At 28.3% G+C, this 15,084-nt stretch overlaps 1 protein-coding gene and 1 pseudogene across 4 annotated transcripts in view; one reads left to right on the plus strand and one right to left on the minus strand.

The window, feature by feature from the left end:
* LOC140920946 (uncharacterized) overlaps positions 1–14,642 on the plus strand; it is a 95,309-nt gene extending 80,667 nt beyond the window's left edge. For all 4 annotated transcript variants that reach the window (XM_073370369.1, XM_073370405.1, XM_073370395.1 and 1 more), the window contains 3 exons: positions 13,769–13,873; positions 14,131–14,430; positions 14,522–14,642. In XM_073370369.1, the coding sequence (XP_073226470.1) occupies positions 13,769–13,873; positions 14,131–14,430; positions 14,522–14,602 (486 nt within the window). In that variant the 3' untranslated portion in view covers positions 14,603–14,642. The remainder of the gene's footprint in view (positions 1–13,768; positions 13,874–14,130; positions 14,431–14,521) is intronic.
* On the minus strand, positions 847–1,742 carry LOC101512992 (chloroplast envelope quinone oxidoreductase homolog; annotated as a pseudogene).
* Positions 14,643–15,084: the final 442 nt, after the last annotated feature.

Genomic DNA, 15,084 nt, shown 5'->3' on the forward strand with positions numbered 1-15,084 from the left:
TGTTAAAGATCTCAGGATCTTTTCGACAACTCGTGCATCAGTCACCGTTTCGCCATTTCTAGTGAGTTGATTCACCACTGTTTGTACACGCGTGATGCAGTCAGATACTGTTTCTGACTCCTTCATATGCATCCTCTCCAATTCACCACGAAGAGTTTGGAGTCGAACTTGCTTCACTCGATCTGCTCCTTCGAACGCCTTTTTTAACGTGTCCCATGCTTCTTTCGACGTAGCCGAACCGGCAATTTTCTCGAAGCCTGAGTCGTCAACTGCTCGGAACAGCATGTATAGTGCCGTCTTATCCTTTGACCGCGTCTCTTTCAACGCCTTGTTTTGAGCTGCCGTATATCCCGTAGTATTTGTTGGTTCTTCAAACCCATCTCTGGTCACCTCCCACGCCTCTAGAGCTCCAAGAAGAGCTTTCATTTGGACACTCCAATTATCGTAATTTGACTTCGTTAGTCGCGGCAACGTCATTTGACTCATCACGTTTGCCATTTGCTCTGATGCCAATTTGTGAACAGAAAACACTACTTTTATATATTCTGTTGAAATGAAAATACAACCTTGGTCTTTATATAGTCTCATTACTGCTGATCTAAGAAAACAAATAAATACTATTAATAGTCCACTATCTCTTGACCTTCCAACTACAAAACAGACTTTGTCTTTCCACTAACTTATTAATAGAAACCCACTAACTATAACATTAAAGTTTATTCAACATTAAATTATGCTATATCTTTCTCTTGAATAAAGTTGTTTTACAGAACAAAAAATATATATTATGATTCATGTCGCCTCAAAGTAAAATTGCACAGTATTATCCTAGAAATTCATATATATTATAGTTTATTTGTACATATTATAGACTACTATAGTGCATAAATTAGAACTCAAAAATTATCTTCCCAGTTGCATGACCATCAATACTCTTAGCCCAACCATCTTCAGCCTTGGTTAGAGGATATTTGGAGTCAATAATAGTTTTTAGTTTTTTTTTGCTTCACCAAATCAACAAGATACTGAAGATCCTTACCCTTTTGAATTAAAAGCAAAGGCACAATTTGTTTTTTGGATAAGGTAAGTTTCTTTAAAGCAAATATCATCATTGAACCAGAACTTGGAGTTATGTCTACAACCTTTCCATTTGTGCTCAAGTTAGGCTCAAAAGTTGACCATGGAATCTCCACTGCACAATGAATAACAGCGTCATACTTCTTACCAGATGGACTCTGCAATGCAACACCATCTGGTACTGTCTTATAATCAATTACTTCATCAGCTCCTAAGCTTTTGATGAATTCTATGTTGCGAGCACCGCACGTGGCCGTCATATGAGTGTTACCTAGCTTTGCTAATTGAACTGCATAGTGTCCTACACCACCTGATGCAGCAGTGATCAAAATGTTTTTTTGCTTGCCGCTACCGTCGAGTTTGATCCCTATGGATTGGGAGAGTGCTTGGACAGCTGTCAGTCCGGCGACAGGTAAGCGAACACACTCGGATGCTGAGATTTCAGGTGGTCTTGAAGCAGTGATACTTTCCTTAACAACAACAAACTCAGCTAGTCCTCCACCACTCTACAATAATAAAATTTCATAACTCAAACACAAATTTTATTCTTTGATGAAGCTTGTTTATATGGACATGTGATAAATAAAAAACCATAGGTGATTAATGATCATGTATATGAACAATTTATATAACTTTTAAAAAACTTATATATTTACTTTAGCCATCTAAATTGTTAATAATACATTTGAATCATTACATTAAAGTGTAATCAAGTCAAATGTAGGAGTCATATATATTAAACACAACATTTATATGATTCTGTAACTTGGCTATGTTCAAAAACAAGACACGGAATAGACCATAGACAAAATAAATATAGTTGTTAGTAGTTTAATAGGTTATCACATAGCTCTATTGGCTTTTTTCCTGAACTTTCATACATATTTACATAGATACTTGATTTTGATCTTTAGATTAGGATTCTATGTATCACCTCTTATCTTATAAAGTGCTTATTATTGTTTTGATTCTTAATTAGGGATGACTTCTTCTTTGTTTGATTTTTAATTCCTCTTACAAGATATTAATTTTTGCCATTCAATCCATCTAAGGTCAGTTCAATCATTCTCATCTCAATGCTTTTGTTTCTAATCATTCCTCTTACATTCTGAATGCAACATTTCTTGAAACAAATAGTAACTTTTTTGGCATTGACTTTTGCCCTTTTTCTTGACTCTTTTTTGTCCTTTTTGCTAAATCTATGACTGTACTAGCAAATTTTTTTTTTATATCTTTAACTTGCTAGACGACTCTAGGTCTTCATTTTGTGATTTGAAGACCTATGCTTTCAAAATGTAGTATTAAATTAATTAGTGCAATACCATAGAATCATACACACAAAGAGTAGATAAATAATAGTTTATTCATTATTCTGATGTGAAGTACGGTGAACGAAAATTAAATGTTAGTGAAGGTTATTTTGAAGGCAAGTTGATGAAATCAATGAGAAAATATTCATTCAATCAAATCTTACTGGCATGTGGCTAGAGTAGTTTGCAACTAGTATTAGTAATATTGTTCTGAGTGCAATAAACCTGTCTATTTGTGCATATATGTAATATTTAAGGTGTGTGTATCAATAGCTTCTATGAGAAACCAACTCAGAATAATTGTCTCGACTTTGCATATGAATTTTGAAGCTTTATTTGGGTATGGTGTCATTCTAGGTCTTATCATGACAGGGAGCATTCTAATAGTGTCCGGTTAAAGGATGATCCTTGTGATAGACCTGCAAGGTCGATTGTAATTAAGGTTCTTATTAGAAGTATGTTTCGTAATTCTCAAATTAATGTAAAGAGTTAATTAAGAGTAGTAGTTTTTTACTAATTAATTCTAGTTTGTGAAAAGTGGATGCCGATCTTTTAGCGCCGTCCCATCAAACAAAAGATAGAGCTAGCAAACCCTATGAGCAAGCTGGTTGGCAAACTTTTCAGCCGAGGTTCGTAAAGGTGGTTATGGGCTGGAAGTGGATGTGAAAACAGAGAAGGAGCGGAACAAGTGCAATAAGTGGATGCCTTTTTCTTTGCTTGAAAATTGATGATATCTCAGTTAAAGGAGAACTCTTGCAGCTTGCTGTTTTTTTTTTCTTCTTCTGGAAATTAACTTCACATGTAAGTATAAATTCTTTGTTGCAAATTCTAGATCAGGTAAATGGAGGTTTTGGGGCCGCAATAGAGTGTCTAATAGCAGAACAAGGAGCAGAAGAGTGCTCTTCAAATTCTGATTGCCTTCAAAGTCAGGCTAGTACTAACGGTAATGTCTAGTCATTTCGTTTTTCACTTTCTGAAAGTCAAACCATCATTTTCTTGTTCATAATTGGTAATTTGGTTCTCTCTAGCATAGTACATCTTGGTAGGATTCATTCATGTTTGTGTTTACTCTTTATATTCCAACTCTTAACTTGAATTCTTAGAATGTGCAGGTTGTGATGTCAATGAGAATCGTGAAAAGCACAAAGAAAACATCGTAGAGGACAACACTAATGATGAATCAAACAATAGCTCCAAGAAAACCAATGGTAAAATCACATTACAACAAAATGACAAGGCTTTCTTTCTATTTTTCTACTTGTATTGTGATTTGTTGGTGTTTTAATTAGGAACCTCATATATTGATTTTATATGACTCATCAATTAATATTTAAGCAACTTCATTTTTTCTTATTCCTGATTTTTGTGTTTCTCTCTATTTTCAGTTGATATTTGTTTTCATTTGCTTTAGACTGCAAGAGAAATTGGTGCACTTAAAGAGGCAAAGGGTAAGCTTAAAAAATGAGTGGAGGAATTAGAAATTGACTGATACAAAAGGTTTTAGGTGTCTGCCCACAATATGATATAACCTTTCCTGAATTTACTGTAAGTAGAGGCATTTGATTTTTCGTTCTCTATATTGATGCCAATTATTGTTGTCTTCATATTTGCCGAATGCTGATTTTAAAATATGAATCATTACCATTTTCGCTATAGTCAATGGATGCCTTGTGTTATACACCTAATTCATAACCTGAGCATATAGTGTGCCAGTTCATTCCTCCACTCGTTTTTAATTCATTGCCATAGAGTGCGTCGTGTCTTATTCCTAAATCATTGCCATTTTATTGTATGGTTCAATGGCATTAGATAATAAAAATAAATTAGAAATTTAAATTTAATTTACTTGTATTAATAATTTAGAATTACAATTAGTAGAGAGATAAAATAAATATAATTTAATAAATAATAACACGTTTTAGTGAGAGACAATACCGTAGGAATAGATCAATTATTTATTTATATTTATCTAGGTTTTAGTGACCGACAATACTGTAGGAATAGATAGAATCTTTATTTATATTTATCTATTTTTTAGTGGCAAACAATACCATAGGAATAGATCAATTCTTTATTTATATATATCTAGTTTTTAGTGATAGTCATTATTGTAGGTAGAAATCAAAAACATGTAGTGACAGTCCTCAACGTATAGCAAGACGCCCCTTAAAGTTGACAGTGGACCCGAGTGTCATTTAAAGTATTATTGACCTTTACCTACAGTTTTTTACCTTTAGTGACAAACTTTGTCTGTCACAAGAAGTCAATTTTCTTGTAGTGGGGTTAAAATAAGTACCCAAACAATGGCACCAAAAGTTTGATCAAGTTGTGCTTTCTAATGAATACAAAATAAATGAATATGACAGATGTATTTATAGTAAATTTCACAATGAAAATGGTGTTATGATTTGTTTATATGTGGATGATAAGTTAATTTTTGGCACCAATTTAGATAAGATAGAAAAACTAAGACTTTCTTATCAAAGAATTTTGATGTGAAAGATTTAGGTGAAGAAGATGTGATTTTAGGAATTAAAATCATAAGAGATGGTATAAATATTGGTTTATCACAATCTCACTATATTAATAATAATTTGCAATAAAATTTTTTTTAGGCTTAATTGCAGTTTTGGTCCCCTATTTTAGCTGAATTACGAAAATATTCCTCCCATTTTATTTATCCCCAGTTTTGGTCCTCCAAACAGAATTTTAGTCCAAAACTCGATAAAATGTCATTTTTTTGCGCTTATTTAAGCCACATCATGCTTCAAGATCTTGTGGTGCAACAATTGTACTTAAGATCTATGATCATAAATGGTGTAATGTGGCTTAAAAAATTGATACTTCATCAAGTTTTAGACTAAAATTCTATTTGAGGAACCAAAATCGGGGGGAAATAAAATTTAAAACTATTTTTGTGATTCAACTACAATAGGAGATCAAAACTGCAATTAAACTTTTTTTTTTTTTTAATATGACAAGAGTGAGAGGTGTAGAAGTTATAATGTGTGACAGCCACAATTCGAAAAAAAAAAAAGAAAGAAGAAGATGAAAGATTCTTAGAAGTTATTAGTATATTGGGTCATGGATCTTAACCCATCAAAATTTATTTTTATTGGTTTAGTTTCTAGATAATTTTTTTTAATAAAGTGGGATTATGTGCCACATGGACGTCACATCATTTAAAATGCCCACCTGGCATGTCCCAGTCAGATTTATGTTTTTTTCATTCGGCACTATATAGATGGCATGTACAAATTTTAGAAATGGTAATAAAAGAAATGATTAAAATATCTATTAAAATTAATGACTAAATTTAAAAGTTCACAATTTTATAAAAATTTGAAACATATTTAATCTAAGATCTACTATCAATTTTTTAAAAAAAAACACTTATAACATTCATTGTTTTTCTAATTAATTTTATCATTAACGAAGGACACCAAAATAATCGTCATATTTTATATTTTAAATGGTAATTTATGGTCACAATAATTCTGTAACTGCCATTTATGTTATTCTTTTTGAAGAAATAATTTTCATTTGTATAATTAACTATTCTTTAATTAATTAAAAAAAAATCCTCTAATTCAAAAAAAAAATATTTCAAAAAGTATTCGATTGTATGGAACTACTAAAAATATTAAAGGAACAAGTATTTTATTTGTAAAAATAAAAACTTCATTTATCTTCTTGAATAAGGATTAAATAATATTACAACATAAAAATATTAAATATTACATTTAATTAAAGATTACATAAGTTATTTATCCTTAAAAAAATTTTCAAAATGTTGTGTTTACTCCTTATAAATTTTTTTACATTTTTCATTTCTTACTTATCATTGATATAAAAAATATGGGATAAATATTAAAATAATAAAAATAATCCAATGAAGCCTCAAATAAAATTTTGAGATTGAATGTAGCGGAATATTATTACTTTGTTATCATATTTGTTTTGTTTTTTTTTTTTTATGGAAATTATTGATGATAGAAAAATAGAAAAAAAGAAATAGAAATAATATTCAATTAACAGAATGATATAATGATTTACATCAAATGATACATATAAAATTTATATTAATAAAAAACTAATAATTAGTATAACTAATACTTTGACTGTTAAGGTTAATTGTTTACCTAATTCGAATAAAATTATCATTAACGAAGTACATGAAAATGCCTTTTTTCTTTCAGAAGTACATAAACTTGGGTTGAAGAATTAATAATTGGAGAAATGTACTATGCACCCCTCCACTTTAACTTTCCACACCCCATTCTAAATGAAAATACCATTCCGTCCCTTAAAAAAATTAACCACTCTATTATTCACCTCATTTTTCGAAACTTCCAAAATTTACATTAACATTTCAAACTTTTCAAACTTTCGAAATATAAAAAAGTGAATTTTTTTGATGTTTTCGAAACTTTTGATAAACTAGAACGTAATTTTCCAAAATATTGATATTTCCGAAGTTTTTGATAAATCTGAAACTTTTGAAATGTATTTTTCCAGAATTGATCAAAATTTTCGAAACTTTTGATCAATTTGAAAGTTTCAAAACTTCCGAAATAGAAAATTTCAGAATTTTCGAAACTTCCGAAATAGAAAATTGCAGAATTTTCGAAACTTTCAAAAGTTCCGAAATAGAAAATTCCAAAATTTTCAAAACTTTCGAACAATTCAAAATTTTCGAAACTTTGGTATTCATAGAAAGTTCCAAAATGCATTTTTATTAGTAACAAATAATAATAAATTTATAGTAATAAAATAATAGTAATACATTTATAGTAATAAATTAATAGTAATATGATTGATATCTAATTTCGGAAGTTTCAGTAATTTAAAAAAAATAATTGAAAGTTTCAAAATTTTTGAATTATATGTGCTTCGAATGTTTCAAATTCATCCAACCTTTGTGGAAAAATACACTTCAAAAATTTCATATTCATCCAAAGTTTCGAAAGTTTAGTATTTTTTCAAAGTTTGGAAATTAATAATTTTTTCTGCATAATTACATTCCGAAAGTTAAGAAATTTTTTATAATTTTCGAAAGTGCGGGGTGGAAAACTAAGATGGTAAAATTTTCTATTATTTTATACAAATTAAACAAGAGCAAAGTAGTCTTTAAAAATATTTAGAGAGTGAAAGATAACATGAGGAGTGCACAATATAAAACCCTAATAATTGTGATAGAACCCACCCAACAATTGAGGTCAAAAGAAAATGTGGCGTGATTTAAAAACAAAAAATCAAAGGTTAATAATGGGCTCGATAAGCAATAAAAAGTTTTTCTAAATCCAATAAGTAGTTTAATGAAAAACAGATTTAAGGCCCAAAGCGAGTACTTTGGCCACCTCTCCTTTGGGCAGCTAAGGAATAATGGGTTTGTTTGTACAATATTTAAAAAAAAATTATAATATTTTATCTTTTTATAAATTTGTTTAAAAATAATTTTATAAATAAAGAATCAAATAAAAAATTAATTTAAATATTTTATCATAAAATATTATTTTTAGTGTTTTATTTATTTACTTAATTATTTTATAACAAATTTTTAAAATATGATTAAAATAAAAAACTATTTTGAGACATATAATTTCTAAAAAAATTATGATTTTATCATGTTAAAATTTCTAATTTTAAATATTTAAGTTATTGAATGTCAAATTTACTTGTTTTAATATGTAACAAATGAATCTGAAATAACTTTTTTTAAGTATAAGTAAATTTTGATAAAAATCATTTTTTAAAATTTAAAGTTAAAATCATTTTTTTAAAATTTGAAGTTAAAATTACTTTTTAAAATTTATAATAAAACGGAACCAATATTACCTCCAATGAGAAAAATGTTTTTTTTCTCTAGCATTTACAATAAATTTGATTAAATTTTGAGGGAGAAATTAGTCACCTATTATAGTTCAATTCAAGAAATTACTCTTTACAGTCACACACTTAAAAGATGTGGTTTAAAAAAAAAAAAAAAAAACTTAAATTTCGTTCAATATAGTGCTAATTAAATGGTGAAATTATGAAATGTCGCAACCTTTTCATTTATTTCATTTGTATCGACATCAATTTGCAAATAATATTAAATTATCTTAATAGAAATAAAACAATGGTATCAACATGCTATATCAAGTTAATCTCAAGGACTCTTTGAACCTTTCTCTAAAATGTTCATATTAAAAGCTCCTAAAGTTTAAACAATTTTCAAAGAATTAATTCAATTGTAAAAGAAATTCTTCAAATTTTGTTGGCCTTAATTACATGAAGCATTGGAAGTTTGGGAACCTATTTAAATGAGACCAGAGTTGTGAACGTAACATTAACTGATTCAGTGTTTATCAAAATAGAAAATGGAGTTGGAATAAAATCTTGGGCAAAAACCAAGCAATGGAGATGCAAGAGACGGGAGCAGATCCACTATATGTCTAATGGGACTTTTGTCCACACAAGAAAACAAAAATTCTGTGATAATACTATCATTTTTTAAAGTCTCTATAAAATTTTATTGTTTTAAGTTTGCTTAATACACAAGTTAAGATTATACTTTTCATATTTTTACATTTCTACATTTCCCAAACACACATTCTCTTAAATTTTATTTTTCTCTCTTCTCCTTTTTATAATGAACTTATAATCATTAATCATTTTTTTTGTTTCTCATAAATTTTGTGAAAAAAGAAATGTGTAATTGTATGAATAATTGAATGATTTGTTATATATATATATATATATTTAATAGTGTTGACAATAAAAAATTTATTGAATATTTTTAGAATATGAAATTTCATAAATAGTTATTGTAAATTGGAGAAACTCTTGTGAATTTTAAATTTTATTTAGTCATTATAATTATACATTTTGTAAGAATTGATAATATTTCTCTTGAGTCAAAATATATATATCATTTTATTGTTCCCTTAATTTTTTTTTGGATCCGCTACTGCAAGTGACATTGAATTCAAAACCCTTATCATGCAAAATATTTACAATCCCATCATTATTGATCAAATATACTGCACCAACAGGGACCGGAACGTCGTCACCGTGTAGGTAACTTTTCTATATATATCAATGTATTACCTTTCTCATAGATATAGGATGATAAAAGAAATTTGTTGTTTGATTAGAAGAAACATTTTATCATTTAGCTAGATGCATCAAATGGGAAGCACAATTTTTCATGGAAATTAGAATTAATTGTAATATAGTTTTTGAAGTTGTAGGTCAAACAATTTGGAATATAAAATTTTTTGAAATTTAAAAATTGTTAAGTTTGGTTGAAATTGAAAATTAGAAAAAGTCTTACATTGCTTAGAAATGTAAAGGAACTCATGACTATATATATGTCTAGTTCTTCAGTATAAATCGCACTAGTCAGAAACACTTTAAATATGTATTTGATTCTTTTTCTCTCTCTTATATATTTGTGTTAGAGTGTTGTTAGATGTAGTTTAAATATTTATTTTGTAGAGTGTGGGTGTACTGAGGTTATAAAGAGTTTAGAAAGAAGCTTATGTGTTGTAATAATTTTCATATAATATTGTTCTCATGCTGTCATTAGACAATAATTGTGATTTTTTATTCGGATTTGGAGTTTACCAATTATTTTCTCGTATTTTAAGTTGTTATTGAAACTTCATGTTTGTTTATTTTATCAACCAAAATGACATCTAAAACTAATTTTTTTTATTACATGACTTCCACGAGACATTTTAGGGCTTAAGTTGACTCTTTCAATTTCAAAAGGATCAATTTGATATAAGATTTTTTTATTAAACATATAAGCTTTTTCAATTCAATTACTATTTTTAAATTTCATTAAGTTTTGGACCAAAATTTTGTTTGGGGATCAAAATTTTGTTTGGGGACCAAAATTTAAGAGAAACAAAATGGAGAACTACTTTCGTTATTCAACTAAAATAGGAAGACTAAAATTACAATTAAGCCTTATTATTTTTGTTGTTGTAGTTGCTTCACACATCCGCTGAGAATATAGTTGCCAATTAATAGGATTCAACACATCCGCTGAGAATAGACGGTGTTGTAGGAGGAGAAATCTCCTATTATTAAATTGCACAAAAAAGGTGGCCCAGAGTGGCATTGGCAGGCTAAATTAGCGTAGATATCCTCAGACATATAATTAAGGAGCCATCTCTAAAATAAGAGTTTTCTACTACACACCTTCTGTATATTTTCTTGTTGGGTCAGATCAAAATTTATCATGATGTTGTCCAAAATAAAATAATTTTGGTCCCCTTCTTGTAACATTGCAAAATACCACTAAACTAAAGAAAAATTGACGCAAACAAACTCATACCATTTCATTAATTAAAATAGAGGAAATACAATATGGAATATGATCAAAGGCCGTGAGAGGAGCATAAAGAAAACAGGCTCTTGTTTGCTTGTCGCCTAGTGAAAACAATCTTACAAGTGTTCTGTACATACAATATGGTTCTACATTCTTGGATAAGAAAATCATACCCAGAGTTATCAGGTTTAATATTCAGCACATTGTCCATAACTTGTTTGCAATCCATTTCAAAATAATATATTATAACTGTTGGATAAACTAATACCGGAATAAAAATGAAGTAACCTTTAAATACTATATGTTCTCGTAAAAAATAATAATAATAATTCAATCTCTTGGTATCAACAATGAATTGATCTAAATGGTAAAAAACTTGAGTCCTTTAAGCAAGTCGTCAAGAGTTGATTCATGTCTCTTATGTGTGAAAAAAGTTTGGTTGAGAGTAAAAAATTCACTTTGTGTGTTTTAAACATTCTCTCATAAAGATTAATCATGGTTAAACGAATCTATAACATTAAATTTGCAATCTCTTGGTATTACAATTTACAAAATCAATTTCAAACACCCAATTTATTTAAATGGTTAAGTGAAATTTTGTTTGTGTACATCAGGAGATTTCGATCATTTTAATTTTAATCTAAATATCTTTCGGTCTCTCTCAATTCATTCTATTTATCTTAATTTTACTTATTTTCTCAATTTTTTTGATTTGGACTAAAAGTTTATATTATATAGATCAAATATGTAAAATATCTCAAAAAAAAATTATTTTATATATTATTGAGATATACTAAAATTAATGTGTTATATATAGACATATACCTACAATAGCTTATAGTAACAAAATTAAAAACTGTAGGTATAGATAAACTATACCCACAGATAAATTATTATTGTTGGTATAGGTGTCTTATACCTTCGGTGACATAAATTTGTCGCTAATTGTTATAGTTACACAATTAAATTTGTGGCTATAGACATCAAAATTTTAAAATTAATATTTTTTTAACTCAGCCAAAATCTTAATTATTTGTAAAAATAATTTTGTATAAATATTTGCTCAATGTAAGCAAAAATAATTTTAATTGAGGCAAAATCCTATTTTTTTAATACACCCAATTTCAATGGAGCCAAAATCTTAATTTTTTAAATGGGGGAAAAAAAATTTCAATTAAGCTAAAATCAAAATTTTTTAAATGGAGCCCAAACAAAAATTTAATGGAGTAAAAAAAAATTAATAGAACCAAAATGTTAATCAGTACCAAATAAACCCTTTCTCTCCAAAACCCCTAAAACCTAAAATAAGTAACAGACATTCTTCTTCTTCTCGCCGTCGACCAACCAATCCCGCCCAATCTGTTTGCTTCTTATTCTTCTCGCAGTCGACCAACCAATCCTGCCCAATCTGTTTCCTTCTTCTTCTCGGCGTCGACCAACCACGTTCTCATTGTCAATCGACCACTGTTCTCGTCATCACTGTGACCAGCGTTCTCGCATCATCGGTAACTTTTAATTTCTGTACTGTTAATATATTTTTGCAGCTTTTAATTTCTGTTTTGTTATTTATGTGTTGCTCTTTGTAATTTCTGTGTTGTTCTTTGTAATTTCTGTTCTGTAATTTATGTGCTTTGAATTTTTGTAATTTCTGAACCTGTGATTTTAAACCTGTGCTTTGAATTTCTGAACGTGTGCTTTGAATTTCTAAACTTGTGCTTTGTAATTTTTGTAATTTCTGAACACTAGCTTGTATCATAACAAATTAGTATCTGCTTTTATCTAATCACCCACCAAAGAAAAGGAACGTTCTACTTTCTAACCATTTAAGAACTTCAACCACTGATGTTATATTTCAGCTACATCTAAACTGACTAATAGGAACTTGAAACCTTAGCAAAGTGGCTAACATATCTATTACATCTTCAACCAACCTTTGGTTATATATATTTTTATATTAATTTGGTCCTTATGATAATTACATGAAGAGGGTATCTACAAAAAGCAGCTAATTAAATTTTTTACACCTAATAAATGTGAATAATAGGAAAATAAATTAATGTTAATGAAATGTTCAATTCAAAATCAAGTGCATAACAGCAATTATGTGCATTGAATTTACTTATAAGTAGGCCATTGTGAATCATTTGTGTCAATCACATAAGAAACTTTTAATTTATATACTGTTTATATATACTGTTTCTATATCGCTATGCTACTAGTGTTTATGACATGTTATATCTTTATTTGAAATGGTCTTAGTACTTGTGCTTCTAATAATATTGCAATTGCAATGTTCGGGGGAATTGTATTAAGAACATTCAAATATCGATCTGATTTTTATTTTTGTTTTTTGACAGATTTTTTTGTTTGTATATTGCTATTGTTTTGTGAAATTAAACGTTAATTTATTTTTGGGTTTGACATCATTAGCAAATTGTCTTTACTTAAAAAGTTGCAACACCAAATAAATGATTGAATGAGATTTATCTAAAATAGTTTTTAATAATGTAGGTTTCTTGTTTAATTTCAAGTTTTTTAATGGTTGAATGAAATGTTCAATTCAAAATCAAGTGCATAACAGCAATTATGTGCATTGAATTTACCTATAAGTAGGCCATTGTGAATCATTTGTGTCAATCACATAAGAAACTTTTATGTTGAATATCATGATCTGATGTTGTTGAATTTACCTAACATATCTATTTACCTACAATTTTTTACAATTTTTTGCAATTATGGGCAATTATTTACAATTTTTTTACCCTTTTATGTTGAATACCATGATCTGATGTTGGTGTTGAATACCATGTTCTTCATTTGAATTTTCAGATTGTTAATTTTTTAGGACTTGCATCATCCATTTTCAGTTAATTTTTCCAAATGGATAGAGAATGGATGTGTGATCCACTCCTTTGAAGATGTTCATTGTGTGGGTTCAAAAAGTCTCCCAAAGTTTATTGATGAGAAGGTTTATTTCTATTTCTATTTCTATTTCTATTTTTATGGCTTTAATTTAAATTAAAAATGAAATGCATTTAACTTATTTATTTGGTTGTAGATAAAAAAGGGAAAAGGAGTGTTGCCTGGACGTAAAGAGATTTACATTGATACCTGCACTCGTAAAGATGGAACAATTGTCAATGAAAAGGCTGCAAGATTGATTGTAAGTTTTGATAATAATTAAACGGTACCAATATATAAAATGTGTATAAATTAAGTTTGACAAAGTGCTGAATTTTATTTTCAAATGTATGATGATTGTATTGGGTTTTTACTTGACCTTTTAGGAGATTTTGTATTTGTTAGCCTATATGCAATGTTGAAGTTTTTTAATTGGATCTTATTGTAGTACTACATGCTTTGAATGTCAATTTCAATTTGGTATTTTCAATCATTAATAATTTTTATTTTATTTTTTAGGAAGAACTAAAAAAACATAATAATGAGGCTGGAACTTCTCAATCAACCCAAGACACACAAGGTTCTATGTCTTGGAAGGATGACATATTTTATCAAGTACAAGGACCTGATAAAAACAGACGTGTGCGATGTATGGGCAAGATTCCTCATTCTAAAAAATCGAAGGTTTGTGCATCTGAAAATGAAGAGTTGCGCGAAAGAGTTAAGAATATGGAAAACTTGTTAGCAAATGTGATGACTTTAATTCAAAATCGATTTTCTGGAGCAGATGTTAATGATATAATACAAGCTGCAAGACAGGTATATCATAAGTTATTAATCTTATCCAACTAACTTCATAAGTTCCATAATCGTATTTTTCATAAGTAATATTTTCTATTTTTTGTGATAGGTTCCTGATGCTACTAGTGCTCAAAACCATTTGAATTCACTTAGTCCAAACAACAACGAAAATAATGAAAATGGTAATTAGATAGTATTAGTTAATTTTAATTAAAATCATTAACATTTTCTCTATTTTATTATGAGGTTTAGGGTTTTGTTTTAACGTTGTAAGACTTTTATGTTAATTTTTAATATATACAATGAACACCTTTTATTTTATTTTGAGTCTTAGATATATATATTTCATTGTATATTTATATTTGGTTAATTTTATAAAATAAATTTTAAATTATTATATAATTTTTGTTGATAACAAAAAATTAATATTTATAATAAATTAATTTTTCTTAAAACCTATACCAACAGAAAAAAGTTGTCACTTAAATGTATAGCAACAGAATCAAAACCGTAGGTATAATTTTTATAAATTATGGCTAAAGTATATACCAACAATGAAATATCCGTAGGTAAAATCAAATGTTTACCGCAACGGAAAAAATTCTGTTACTATACCCTATAGCCACGGCAAAAATCCGTAGGCATTGGGCGATTATATACCACGAAAAAAAA

Source organism: Cicer arietinum, chromosome 1 (genome assembly GCF_000331145.2).
Source record: "Cicer arietinum cultivar CDC Frontier isolate Library 1 chromosome 1, Cicar.CDCFrontier_v2.0, whole genome shotgun sequence".
In the NCBI taxonomy this organism is placed as follows: domain Eukaryota; kingdom Viridiplantae; phylum Streptophyta; class Magnoliopsida; order Fabales; family Fabaceae; genus Cicer; species Cicer arietinum.